Source organism: Ptiloglossa arizonensis, chromosome 4 (assembly GCF_051014685.1).
Source record: "Ptiloglossa arizonensis isolate GNS036 chromosome 4, iyPtiAriz1_principal, whole genome shotgun sequence".
Classification (NCBI taxonomy): Eukaryota; Metazoa; Arthropoda; class Insecta; order Hymenoptera; family Colletidae; genus Ptiloglossa; species Ptiloglossa arizonensis.
In genome coordinates this window covers 24879577-24894700 of record NC_135051.1, presented here as the reverse complement: position 1 = coordinate 24894700, position 15124 = coordinate 24879577, and the positions used below count along the sequence as shown (strand labels likewise).

General features: G+C 43.4%; 1 protein-coding gene and 1 long non-coding RNA gene across 4 annotated transcripts in view; one reads left to right on the top strand and one right to left on the bottom strand.

Annotated features, from left to right (window-relative positions):
- LOC143145197 (nephrin) overlaps positions 1 to 15124 on the top strand; it is a 179419-nt gene that overhangs the window by 77780 nt on the left and 86515 nt on the right. For 2 of the 3 annotated variants that reach the window (XM_076308344.1, XM_076308346.1), the window contains exon 5: positions 7416 to 7526. The exons of the other annotated variant lie outside the window; for it this stretch is intronic. In XM_076308344.1, coding sequence (XP_076164459.1) covers positions 7416 to 7526 — 111 coding nt within the window. The remainder of the gene's footprint in view (positions 1 to 7415; positions 7527 to 15124) is intronic. 3 annotated transcript variants of the gene reach the window in all.
- LOC143145199 (uncharacterized) overlaps positions 1 to 15124 on the bottom strand; it is a 125651-nt gene that overhangs the window by 31888 nt on the left and 78639 nt on the right. The window lies entirely within an intron of this gene.

The window sequence follows — 15124 nt, the reverse complement described above, 5'->3', positions numbered from 1 at the left end:
GTGATTCTTCCTTGAAAAGAAATAAAAAGTCGGGAATAATATTTTTTTCATCTTGCTCGTGAATATCAGTCTTGAAAATTCCTACGCACAAGATTGAATACTATTTACCAAAGTGTTGTATCATTTTTACATGATTGTTAAAGGCTAGTGTCGTGTAGAAATATCGACATGAATAGAAGAAAGTGAATCACGTACAATATAGAAAAATCACAAAAAATCCAGGAATGTTAAAAATCGATTTTCTTCAAAACACAATCACGAACAAATTTTCTGGCACAATTTTTATTTATTCTCGAGAAAGAACTCGTCTCGATTATCATAACCGTCATCGAACCGAGGTGTCATACCTATAACGCGATCGGCCCCTCCAGTCCGGCGTATCGCGAAACTCGCAATATTTAGTTGCTACGTTTCAAATTGAGAAAAAAACACGCACACACAAACATAAAAAAGGAAAAAAGATGGGGACCGAACCGATCGTAACGTGAACGATAAAAATATCGTTCTTGAAATACGGCTTCGATACGGCAATATTCGTAATTCCTGAAATATCGGGAGCATTACGCGGCGCTGGCGATCGTTTCTCCGGGATAATACCGTTAGTAATGCACTAACACGGACAAGTGACCGTGTCGTTTTTCAACGACACCTATTCCACCGATCGAAACGTTTCTCGCGCCTCTCCTGGAACACTCGATGAAGCATAAACCGATAGCTTCCGGGTATTACGCCGAGTTTTCATCGTTATACGGTGATCGTACGGCCCGTAATCATACCTTGTCGCTGGTACGATCGCGTATCAGCTACCTACCATCTGAAGGAGGATACTTCGATCTAGACGGAAGATCACGCGCTGGGTTATTGTCGCGGTGGGTCAGGTGATCGAGACACTTGGCCGGGAAAATAGACGACTTGCTCCAATCTATGTGGTGTCCAGAATCCACCGAGAAGGGGATATACAGTCTTGCCTCGCTATAAGTCGTCATTCGTGTTTCGTTTAAATATCCCTTCCACTACTTTCGTAGTCGTCGCGAGTACAACTAACACGGAAAGGTACCGTGCCGTTGAGTATTACAAAGAGTCGCGGACAATTACTATTGACAGAATCGTCTAAGTCACTTACCGGAGAATCAATTTCACGGAGCTATATAGCGACGAAATCGTTCCTCGAGAATATTAAATTTCTTTAACACAGCCTGAACCTTCGTCTCGACTAAAAATATATCGATCTACTACATATAGCGAGCGGTAGCCATTTTGAAAAGAAGTACAAGTTTCGCGACAAGCGGTGGCCATTTTGAAAAGAAGTACAAGTTTCACGACAAGCGGTGACCATTTTAAAATGGAATATAAGTTACACGACAATACGGAGCTATTTTGGAATGAATTATAAATTTCACGACGAATTGAGCCTCATTCTGCATAATAATTTTGCCTACAATAACTTAGTATCAAAATCAGTACGAACATGTACCGATGAACGAATTTGTACCGACAAAAAATTAATATTCATTTAACAATTGCGGATAACAAAAGCTCGTGCGAATATCGTTACGATCGACCATTCTCTTCGTGCTTTTTATTATAACTTTTTAATATAGCATTCAACGACATATATTTGTGCACTCTTGTACGATAAAACCCATAGAATACTCATAAAAGCTTGTCACCGAAAAAACTGAAACGTTCTATGTACAACAACTCGGCATTCAAAATGAGGGGAGATACATACGGGCAGATATTGTTCGCGTGGATTTTGACAAACAGGCACGAGTAAACAAATACGCGTTGGATATACCACGAGAGCACGAACGAACGCCTACGACGAAATAAGGAGCGCGAGGACGAGACGATAAAGTCGCGATGACTCTATCGGTAAGCTCGTCGAACGTGACGTGACTCGAAGCCACTTCCCCGTAGTCTAGTACTTTTCGTGTTGTGTGAGCCCTTCTCGAGTGTCGTCCGTTCGCGAGGAAGCCGGGTATTCCGCGCGGAGATTCTCCTAACAACCGAAGAATCGTTTGGAAGCCGATTGGCACAGAGACAAACGACGGTGCTCGACGCGAATTAAAAAGAAAAGAAATGAAACAAAGAGAGAGAGAAAACACTCTCAGAAAGAGGAAAGCAAAACCAATGGGCCGGAGAGCGAAGTAAATCTTCGGAGAAACGAGGAGTTCGATAACGAGTGCGTGATACAGTCTGAAAGTCGATAAATTTGATGGTCCCGGTGTGTTTCGAAGAGCGAAAAGCACGACGAGAGGGTAGAAGTAGGAAAGTGAAGTCCGTTAAACGAGCTTAACGTGTGCCGCCGTGGTAAGGCATTACTCTCGATTAACGGGCCGTGTTGCAAACCCTATTAGCAATATATTTTCTCGGTCCAACGGATCCGCCCAACGGTGGTACCGGTTTTCACGTTGTCATCCTGCGTCCATGCGGACCGGATGAACACCTTGCGTCGTCTAGCCTTGTTTTTCTATCGAGTTTCCACACTAGAGAGACAGTATTGCCTTTAACCTCGGGCAAACAGGACACTTGCCCCAGTACTGCACTCAAGGGGCCCCACACTCGCTCAGAAGACCCTTACAAACTGCAAATGTCACACACAGATGACCCCTATTCGCTCAAAACGTCCTTCATTCACTTAACCATTTGATCATTGACGGGGGTAATACTACTTGCCTGAGCATAGACCGGGGATATACTACTTGTCTGGCCATAGACGTGGTTATAGTACTTGTCAAGCCATAGACGTGGTTATAGTACTTGTCAAGCCATAGACGTGGTTATACTACTTGTCAAGCCATAGACGTGGTTATACTACTTGTCAAGCCATAGACGTGGTTATACTACTTGTCCGGCCGTAGACGAGGTTATACTACTTGTCTGGTCAAAGACGTGGCTATACTACTTGTCTAGCCATAGACGTGGTTATACAACTTCTCGTACCAGACTTGTCTGGTTATACGTAGTATGGCGCCGCATACGGCGTAATAAGTTGAATTACATCTGTCTATAGTCAGACAAGTTGAAATGCGATTGAATGGTCAGAAATTTGAACTTGAACCTACTCGTTCTAGGAGACAATCGCTCACTCCTACTATGAATTAAGGGGACGTCCACTTACTCAATAAGTTCCTTACTTACACAAAGGAACACAATTTAACCAAGAGACCCCTTATCGATTCAAGAGACCGCCCCACTTGTCATCATACACACTTTCACTATTTTCTATCTATCTTCGTCATAGTCCTCGGCTAATAAAAATAGTTGCACTTATGTGAGAGCTGATGGACGATACTGACGATACTTTAAAGATACGACCAAGAATTGAACAAAATCGACAACAATAATGAGGTGGGATGACAGGGAAGATAACAGATGGTAAATCAGTTAACCTTATTCATGAAAACGGATAGTACATTCTACACTACGACTACCACTGCTCGAAAACTTTTTAATCGTATTAGAATAGAAATAGCCACTCCTGCAATCTCCAGAGACACCACTGGCCACAGTTATCCAACGATCCTTTCCATTTGAACATTCGTGGAAAATCTCACTACAACATTCCCCACCCTTTGAATCCCTTCGAAAAAAAATAATTCCCTAGATATCGCTACCCGGTTTCCCGCGTCCTGACACTGAGGGACACCAACTTTCGGCGCTTACCCATCGAATTAGCGACGCGGTTCGTCGTTCTTCTTATCGTCCGGATGCCACGATTCCCGTTAAATGTAACTGCAGCTGCGCAGGGGTATAAAACTTTACGAGCAAAATTCGCCGTGGGGTTCGCGGTAACGCGGTACACGGTCGACGTAAACGTGACGACCAGCTTCCTTGGAAAGTCCCCATCCCCCTGTCCTCTCTACGGCGTAACCCCCGACGTCAGACTTCGGCGTCTACTCGCGTCCCTCCACTCCCTAGGAATTTCTGTAAAAGTTTCCCGGACAGGTTACGAAAGCGAACGAAAGCTCTGACCGACTGTTCGCATACGTTCCATCTCTTCTCCCTTTCTTCGTTTACTCCTTTCTCAACAAAAGAAGAGAGAGGAGAGGGGGGTCGATGTTAACCATCCCGAAAGAATTCACCGAAACGTCTCAAGTCGCGATCGCACAAACCACTCAAAACCGCGCTTTTCTCCTATCTACTTTGTACAAACCGAGAAGAAACGTGCACGATGAGAAATTCGCTCTAGAAAAATGTACACGATGAGAGATTCGCTGTAGAAAAACGTACGCGATGAGAGATTCGCAGGAGAAACGGGTCCATAGTTATGGAAATACAAGGGGAGGAACCTCTCAAACCATGCAAGAGTCGTTTCACGCGCACAAACATTCGAAGAAGAAGATATCGTCTTTGAGAATCGAACCTTCAACCCGAGACAATGGAAATGGAACAAGATGTTCTCATAGGGAAACGGGCTCAATTGTCGGAGGAAACAATCCCCGTAACAAAAGACATCGCATCTTAGGGGGACGCTTGGCCCCCGGAGGCGACGGATAAACGCGCTATAAAAGGTCGTGAATGCCGGTATTAGTGCTGCTAAACCACCGTCTTGGACGATCGTGGCCGTAATCTCGGCTCCGAGATTACGAGTCCGTCTGTTGCACTTGTGCCGAGTCCTTCACAGCCACGAGCTGCTAGCGTAAAGATTACGAGTACGCTCCTCTTCAGAAAATACATACAAAATAAAATGAAAAAATTTTCCATTCGAAAAGAAAGTTTCTTTCCACCGTGTTTCATCAAAAACATTTTGAGTATACTCCTCCTTGAAAAATGCGTTAGAAATGCTTTAAAATTCTCCATTCGAAAAGGGTTTCCACCAAATTTCTATCATGTTTTATCAAAAACAAAATTTGATTACACTCTTTCACAAAAAGTAACTGCTTCGAAAATTAAAAGAGAATCCTCCGTTAATGAAAGAAATTTTCTTTCCCCGGTGTTTCATCAAAAATGAAATGTGATTACATTCTTTTACAGAAAATAATTGCATAGAAAATTAAACAAAATTCTCCATTCGAAAAGAAAATTTCTTTTCCTCGTATTTTACACCCCAAAAAATGTGATTACACTCCTCTTTAGAAAATAATTGCAGCTACTTCCTTCTCTTTCTGATCCTGAGTCGACGTTGGAACTGTTCGAGAGAAAGAGAGAAACGAGAATCTCTAGCGGATCACTGTGCAGCGTCTCTGGTTTTGTGAATTGATCCGCGTTGGCTCCGCGATTTCATGGCCAACGTTCCGAACGAGTACGATTAAAAGACCTCGTGGGAGTAAACGGAGGGAAGCTGCAAACGATCAATCGGCGATAGAGACCCCCATGGATTATTCGGCAAACCGTGGAGCGAAGGAGAATCGTGAAAGTCTAATCGATTCGCGACACGGACCGAAAAAAAAGTGACATGAATGCAATAATATTCAAAGTGCAACAAAAGAAAGCAGTAATGTGCGGAGAGATCGAAAGTCGTCGACAAATTGGATCAGTCCCATTTTGAGTCACAAGCATCTGCATTACTGTATTCGAAAATGATGTATGCAAACCAACAGTGTGACGAATGATGAGACATCGAAATGTAGCGAGACCGAGCGATAACGAGAAACTACGGGAACGCATTGGGGTAGACATAGAATATCCCCTATATGTAATGACTACTGTCGAGAACAAATATTACGATCGAGTACAATTGGTTGTGTATTCTGACTGGATTTTCAATAACTTTGGCATCGTATTTGTGGTGAACAATCCTGAGTTTATGTTACTAGAATCCGTGAAGCGATACGTTGATAATTCAAGTGTTGAAGCTATACAAATTTTAAGCAGAATGTGCTATATTTTTATTCAGATCAGTAACAAAGATATCCTTAATTTTGTACGCTATGCAAAGTAGGAAAGGCCTAGTCTCTAAGTGGGAGGGCTCTAGGAGATCGAGTGGAGGGACCTAATCTCTTTGTCGTTGAGTTTGTTAGGACTTGGTAACTTGGAATCTCTGCATAGTGTTCCTAGAGTACTCTTAGCGACAACGAAGGGAATCGATCGTCGTAGACTAGGATATACAGCAAATCCCGACATAAGGGTCGGTCCGTTGCTATTGTTATCGAAAACACAGGGTATTCACGAGGCTGTCTAGAACTAACGAAGGTCTCGGTGGAGTAACAAAGTAGTCGATTCGAATGTCTGGCGAAACCTGTGAGGTACTTGATCTGACAAACCCACTATTAAAGCATAAAACCTATTCTGTAGATATTACAATAGGTATCGTAATACAACCCATGGTGACCTTTGGCGATAAAGGTTCCTCGTGATATATACGACCCGCATATCATAAAAAGACCACAATTTACGAACACGGATAATGTCTATAGGCGAAATTTTATGGGTAGTTTAGGTCAGCAGAAGTGCTCCCTTGAAACATCTGCTGATCAACTAGCCTGCTTCTGGGATTCGAAGTAAACTCTGACCAGAATAGATCAGGTTAACTTCTGAGTCCAGAAGTCACAAAAAATCCAAATGTCAAGTTTCAATAAAAGTAAAAAATTTCATTAAAACCATCGAGTTTGATTAAATATGCGAAACTTAATCTGCACTGATCCCTTGGCAAGAGTGGTCATTTCAGGTGATTAATCACCACGTGCAAATACCTTGTTGTACCATACTAAATCGACCCAGTCGATCCTGAACAATCGGATCGGGCATGAATGGCAATATCTACTATCTCTGTATCGAGTCGGAACAAACACAGAAAAGCTAACCTTTAGAAATAACTCCGCTCTGAAAACAGCTATCTAACAAAATTGCTTAGTTCAATAAATACAAACGGACATCTTTGTCGCACCGGATTCAAAAATCTCAGGATAAACCTGTTTCTAGAGCAGGTACCAAAGAGCAGGACAAAATATTTTATCATGTGATCAAGTCGGTCCGAACGACTTCCTTTTCAGAGTGTTAACTCGAGAGAAATTCCCTGCCCCAGGATCTTTGCTCGCTTCGGTGGAATCCGGCACCAATGCTCTCCTTTGAAACTGAATGAAACCGTAGGCTCCCGTGGTAGCATGAGCGCGTGGGTGTGTGATTCCAGATGATGTTGTCACGACAATAGCCACAGGCAATTTCCATCCGTCGATGGAGGACGGGTCGGGATGAAACTTGGCCTGTTTGCGTTTACCCTGACGGTATCGCGCGGACTGATGAAAGAGTCGAAGAAAAAGAAGGTGGAAGCCCTGCAGAGGAGAAAGAGGAAGCGTCGGGGCGAGTGAAAGCTATTTTCCTTCCATCGTCGAGACGCATCGCGCGCGATCGCGTCGCTTTTATTCCGTTTCCGCGGTTCCTCCCTCAGTCATCCTTCTTCTATCGCTTTCACTCGACGTCTGGAATGACGTATTTACGGCTCACGTCTTCTCCTGCTTTTCTGTTCGCAGTGCCACCAGCCAAGCCGATAATCTACGACGCGAAGAGGAGAGACATGAGCAAACTCCTCGAGGCCTATCCCGAAGGAGCAGACTTGTTCCTTGTTTGCGAGGTGCACGGAGGTGAGTGTCGAACGATCTCCGATTTTACCCCATGGAATTGTACGTGTCGTTCCAATGCTTGGCCAGGATTAGCTGTCGCTAAAGGAAACAATCCATCGCACCACTCTCCCCCCGCATGATTTAATTGGTCGGTTTCTAATGCCGTGACAGAGTGGGGCACATAATGGATCGCTACTAGAAATTGCCTTCTCGGACGCGCGGATGAATTATCATAAGTGCGCGCGTTCTTCGAAAAAATTAATAAACCGAGTAGACGGTGGCATATCCATCACAATTGATCAAAGTGTAGGCTTCCATCTGGAGGTAAACTCTGGAGGAAATTCTATGGAAAACATGCGTGACGCGCGAGCCGTAGGGAAATTATACCGCGAGGAGTGGATTTACTTTGATGTTGTTTTTCTTTGGTGGCGATTGCAATTGAAGAATCGTGAGAAGATATCGTATGGGATGAGAAGAATCCATTGATATCTGGTTAAACTAATGTTTCACACATGTTAAGAGTCCCTAAAAATACTTTCCGCACAATTTAATAATTTCCTGGATGTTTAAATCGCCTATAATGACACACTATGTTCCAAAATCCTATCGAAACAGCACAAAACGTGCAATTCTATCGAATGTTTAACAGTTCCCGGGACGACTGAATTTTCGTAGGCGGACCACGATCGTTCAATAGAAACCAAGTCCGAAAAGAAGATTCGTCGTTCCAATCGCGATCGATTTTTTCGCGTTGCTTCGGAGCATTCAACGTACACTGCACTCGTTTCGAAAAGTGTATTCCTTAAACGATACCTATACCATTATGTACAGGGTGAATCAATAAGACTTATTATTTGAAATATCTCGTCACCTATTGGTTTTATTGAATTTTAAAATACCCTCATCGGATAGTTCTAATCGGTCTTTTTGTCCACTAGTTGTAGCTTGTTAGTTATCTCCAGATTGCAAACCATCAGGAATAAAACGTTACTTAGTCACCTTAATATTTCATTAAAGAAAAAAAAAAGAAAATCATCGAGACAACGAAACATTTTGGACAATAGTTCTTGTCAACTCACCCTGTGTATTTGTATTATTATAAACCAATACCTCGTTCGTTGTATCGAAAATCGGAGGTATCTCGCGACAGAGACAGTACCTCGAAAGAAACTACCCCGTGACGTCGAGCAAAAGCTTGCGCGTCGCGTCAGGATGAACGGGTCGCGTTTCGCGGCTGTAATATCTGCCTCGACGTACCAGCGTGAGAGAAGACCCACCACGCATAAGCGATCGCGCGTAAATCGCGGCAAAAGAGGTTGCGGAGGCGCAAACGTCTTTCGAATCTTACGTACCGAACGAGAAATCCTATTTCCTTGAACCGCGAGTATTCACTGGCGCGAGGCCAATTCCATTTAGAGACGGCGTTCGCCTACTCGAAGGAAGGAAGTACGAAACGGGCTGGAGCGGGGGAGGGTGGAAGACTTCTTCTCGAGGAGGAAGAGTACAGCCTCGGTTTTTCCGGGACACTACGCGACGCTGGGTGTCGCGTCGCCTCGCGTCGCGCGATGAATATCCTGGACCGACGCCAATTTTAATCTTCCGAACCGGGCTCCGCGCGAGGAATTATTCTCTTCGTCCAACTATCGTTAGCCCGTCTGTGGAAATTCCCAAATTACGCACCGATGTCGACACCAGCGACGAACTTTTCGAACAATTTTGTTTTTTTGTTTTTGTTTTTTTTTATAATACCGAAGAGCAGAAATCTCGAATTCGTCGCTGATCGAAACACGGATTTGGTGGTTTCCACGCCAATTGCCGGACCATTAACGAGTGTTTGCTCAGATATCTTTTCTGTGTCTCATTCAAGATTTTGCACAATTTTTCTTCACTTTTCGAGTTGCATTTTCCTTGCTTTAGACACATATTGCATTTCTTATACCAGTTATTCCCTGTAGTTTTTATATTTCTCTAAACATTCGATTCTGTGTCGCTTTCAATTTTGTTCTCATTGGCTCTGACTTCTCCATCAATTAAAAACTACCAGCGTTCAGTTAATAAGATAATGGGGAAAGATTAATACTTAGAAAACATCTCCTAGAGAAACCTCTTAATCTTAACTAGTACGATTCAGGCCACTTCAAATCCTGAAAAAAAAAAACATTTTTTGAAAAAGATACTTCCAGAATCCTTGACACTCCACGATAAACTTCATCGCCCCTTTCTTTAAGATCATAAGAAAAGGAAATCTCAATTTTCTCGAAAATTGTCGCAAAATCCACAAATTTTCATACCGATTCGCGCGTTTTCGCGAAAACCTACGATCTCGCAAAGTACAAACAACCAAGAGCTCGATCTCGACCCCCCTACGTTAATGCTCGTCGCTCGCTGGAAGTCTGTACACGTTGGAACCATAAAGAAAAGATCCATTACCCCAGCGAAACGCCACGAAATCCCCAAGATGCGCACTTAGGCAAATGTCGCGGAACTTTCGATGGATAATACAGTACGCGATGTTGAATAACTTCGGGACAATGGTCCTCGTTCGACCAATCGATCGATCGAAACTTGCGAGTACTCTTCGTCGTCGATGGATACAGATTATTCTCCGGCGATAAAAGATCGAGAACTACTTTAAAGTCTAGCTACCATGAAAATCATTTTTTATGTTTATTTTTATTTTTATTATTATTATTATTATTATTATTATTATTATTATTATTATTATTATTATTACTATTATTATTATTATTATTATTATTATTATAACTATTATTATTATCATTATTATCATCAAGAATGTGCAAAAGTTTCCACCGTTCATTTACAATAGTAGAAAGGTTTTCTGTGGATGTTTACAAACTTTGAAAAGTCAATTACGTGTGTGTTGATTGGTTAATGTCAGACCTCGTACAATGCGTCTATGTACTCGTCTCTTCTTCGTTACGTAATGTATAATTTGTTCGTTTTTCTTATTTATCTATACACCTTTGATAAAGACCTTTGGTCTGTTCATAAATAAATACTAATTACACGGTCGCTAGAGGGTCGAAGCGGAAGGAACTTCCGCAATGTTTAACTCTTGTTCCAACATTCAATTTTACTATAACTAATAAAATCTTGGAGATTAACGGGTGACTTTAATTTACTACCATTTCCTTCGGTTCGATGAGAAATTTATTTCCTCTTCGCTCCGATTACACGTCTCTCCAAAAACTTCCAACTCACGCAAGTTTTCCTCTCGTACTTGCGGTTACTCGATCACTTCGAACGGGTTTGCGATAGATCGACGAAACTACAGAATAACAAAACAACGAATGAACAGGAACGACCGGAGACTCGGCGTGAACTTTCGACAAATTTATATTTTCCTCTCTCTCTCCCACCCGGATCGCTCGGTAGGCGAATTTCGTATTCAACGTGGAAACTCGAACCGTCGCCTGTTTACGCGACCACCCTTCGCTCGAAAGCGTGCTACATAAATTCCCGAGATAAAGATATTTGATACGAAAGATCGCCTAACGCGCGCGGCAACTTCCTCCGTTTATTTACATACGATTGACCCGCCGATATTCATTTGCTTCGCGGCAAATATTCTGTGACGCGCGAAAGTAAATCGCACGCGGTGTGCATACTGCAGTAATAAATATATCGCGAGGTCGGAACGTAGGATTGACAATATATTTCAACCTGGATCGAACAGAAAGCATTAATAATGGATATTCTAACGCCATTCACTACGCTGTTCTGCGCTCGTTTTTAGACCAACTTTTGTTTTATTCTACGATCGTAAATTAGCAAAACAAAAAAACACGCGAAAAATATTTGCAATGCTTTAACCAGAATGTAGAATATTTTTGGACAAAAATACGAAAAGGATACTCGGTTATTTACGCGAATATTAAACAAGCGTAATTTGAATTCTTTCTAAGTCTGGAAAAATTGCTCGAAAAATAATTGAAATATTTTCACCAAAACGTACCCAATTTTTGGACAAAAACCCGCAAATAAAGTAATAATAATGATAATAATTATATATAAAGAAAAAGAAAAAAACAGACAATAATAGATTTCTTTCCTGGACAGCTTATTAGTGCACGATGATGATAACAATAGTAAAAATAATAGTAATAATAGTACATTCTATAATTCCGACATCTTTTTCGAGCGAATCGATGCATGGAAAATTTCCCGCGAAAATTTCTCTCCTTTCCTAGAATTTCGGAAACCGCGATAGTTTGCTCTCCGATTCTACGTCGGCAAGTAAAGGGCGAACGAACCGTAATTGGTCGAGATCGTACGAAACAAAAGCCCTACGTCGAGGCACGAATAAGAGAATCCTTGAAACGCGAGCCGGTGGTCGGAGCCGATGCGCAATCGAGAAACTTAACGCGTCTGAGCGAGGCGTCCATTGTAATCGCGCTTTGTTACCCGGTAATGTACCGTCTTCAACGTTTCCCCACACGTCACCTCTCCCCACCACCGTGTTACTTGGCCATTGTTCGAACGTCACTCTGTAAATAATTTTGCAACTGGCCGCGCGAAACCGTTTGTTTTAACGCGACAAACACGAGGACGCGTTCGCCATTACCGCAATTCTCGTTCATTGTTCGCGCGATCCTCATCTTTTCGTTTATCCGCCGCTTTTCGGATATTGTGACGTTTCTCGTTATCAAGCTGCCCACAAAATAAATCAGGTAATTCCTTGCGAGCGGCCAGCGTTTGCATTTGGAAGCAAAGACATCGACCAAGAAAATAACTAAACGCATTTTCCACGTTCAAGTATCCCGATGATGTTAATTAAAGTAATAAGAACATCCAAATTAAATTTGCGGCGATACTCAAACGGTGACTTCCGCCGGACATCGCTGAGAACATCGAAATGTGATAACAGGCAAAGCATCGCTCCCGCAGAATGCTCTGAAGTTCCTCTCGCATTACAGACGTGATTTTACGCGGAATAAATAAATGGAAAATATAGAATTCAATTCATCCGTTTAATCTCGGTACAGAGCATCAGTTATGTACTTTCCCGTTTACGTGCACGAAGAGTGCACAACTGACAGCCCGGTAGCCGCGCTTGACTGTCACGAGTAATCCACTTCCCTCGTTCCTAGTGCCACAGCTCAGCGTGCCCCACTCTCATTTAACGCGATGGTGGGGCAACTCTCCATAAGTGGTAGTAGGGCAGATTGTTCAATGGTGGCACACCGATAATATGTATTGTTAATAGAGACTTAGTACAAGCTATAAACACATATAAAACGGAACAGAGCGTACCTTGGGGAGCTTGGTAAACGTAGAGGGGCGGCGAGTAAGGACGTCAGAGATATCGTAATTATACTACGTAGCTACTAAACCTGCCTGATGCTGTGCAGCCCTTGTGTACGCGATAGAATATCTTCGTTGCGTGAACTAATTAGAGGACAGAAAAATTATAAGAAAATATCCATGTAACACAACAACGAATTAGCACTTACGTTTATTTAATACTAGAGGCAAAATAAGGTAAAAGAAAAGAAAATCACGACATGGCGCGTCGATATTTCCGAAAATAGAACATCGAACAAACGAAGTATCTATATTTTGGACTTTTCCGCCTACAATCGCCCCTTTCTCGGTTGTGCCACTGATACTGTGACACTCTGTAAATGTTTCACGCGTCATGGAATTCCAGAACATTGTTGCCGGTCGTTTCACGATGAATTGAAATCGCGAAAAGATCGTGCGGCCCCTGTATAACGGACTCAGCTGGTAAAATGAAATCATCGAAGCTCGTATAAATGTAACGGACACCGTCGAGAGCCACTAAAATTCGTTTCTTATTGTGCCTCCTCCGCTGCCGCGTAACATTATTACGACCGAGTCGTATCCAACCCGCGAGCCACGTGATATATACCCGCGCCATCCGTGATACCAGCTGGAGGCTCGGAGAGCAATAAAGATCCTCTTTCTCTTTCCCCTGGTAATCCCTCGGTCCCTTACTTCCTCCTCTCACAGAGGCAATGAAATAATTCCCCACGACGCAAACCGGAAAGTCGAGAGCATGTGACGTTCACCCACGACTCCCCGTTCCAACAGTTTCCACCCCACTCCAGACCCTACAATCCCTCGCCTCTGTCACTTTACCGCTCTCTCCAAGTCGTTTTCCGGCTCTCCCGGTGCATAATTCGCTTCCGAAACGAACGAGTTCTCGACTTGCGCATGGGGGGGGGGGGGGGCGCACAATCGAAATATGGTTATTTGCGCGTACCGACTTTGCGATCCATCCGGATCGTTACACGCGTAAATAGGGGAATGCATTTGGAACGGTGGCACAATAGAACAGAGAGCGATTCCTCGTAAAAAAAAAAATGAATCGAAAGCATGCAGTAACATTTTTCCCTACGCCCGAAAGAAAATCATCATAAGTGTGCTTTTTACGACAAAAACTGCCGTTCTATCGACAACATAAGACACAAAAAAAAGTCCTCCAACCCAAGTTTCGCAAGTTCACCACTGACCGTATTATCACCACGCTCGCTGTTTCCACTCGCGTTTGGATTCCACTAGATCTTATTACGCTCCAAATAGGGGATAACACCGTCGAGTAGGTTTACAAACACGGTGGCAAGTCGACACGTGACAGACAGACACGCGAACCCACGAATCTTCAAAATCGAGCATTTAACGCGTTACCACCGGTAGGTAAAGTTACTCGTTAATTGGACTCCCGACACGGGAACAAGAGACCCTGAGCGATCGACGTATCCCCCAGGCGTATCATGCACGGTGTGTGCATCCTCCTAAACGAGAAAGCAGCCCCTGGCAGATAGAATTCCTCGAATTTCCATTGTCGTCGATACCGGCGTCGATCCAGCTGTCAATTAAAAGCGATTCAGCCGCGTAGTCTTCCGAGACGCTATCGTGTTCCCGCTAAAAGAGACCGACAGCGAATCTCATTATAGTCTCACGAATCTTCGTACAATTACGATCGGTGATGTTCCGCGATTTCTATGCTACAAGTTTGCGCGAATAATTAACCCGGGGAATTAGGTGTCCGTGCAGGCAGTACATCGGGACCAATAAATTGACGAGCGGACGTCCAGCGGTTTCCATTGCGATCGCTATTGTTGCGGCCGAGTAAGGCCCGTCCAACGACGTGATTGACGACTAGCTCGCAGCCCCTGATACACATCCGTAGACACGGCTGCCGTCTCGATACGCCGGCTACTCAGATTGGTTCAACTACTCGGATTGTCCTGACCGACAATCGACCTGTTTGCCACGGATAAGCGACAGAGAGCACTCCGTCAAATAGATCGTAGCGAGAGAGCCCCTGTAATTCCATTCGCAGGCGTGAAAACGATTCTCGATCCGCTTGCGCGACCCGGTAATCGGCAATTAATCGGCAAATTTTCCAATTTCCAACAAATCGCGCGGAATTAACCCTTAAGAGTATCTCGATAGACGCGTGGACGTTCTTTATTGAAAGGAGTCCACCTTTTCACGATGGCAACTGAACGCAAATGTACCATCTGTGCGGAAGATGTTTACACGTAGTGAGTAAACATGGGCGTTAAACTCCAAGAGGCGATTGATGTAGACACTAACAGTGATCAAAGAGCTTAAGGCGCGAAATT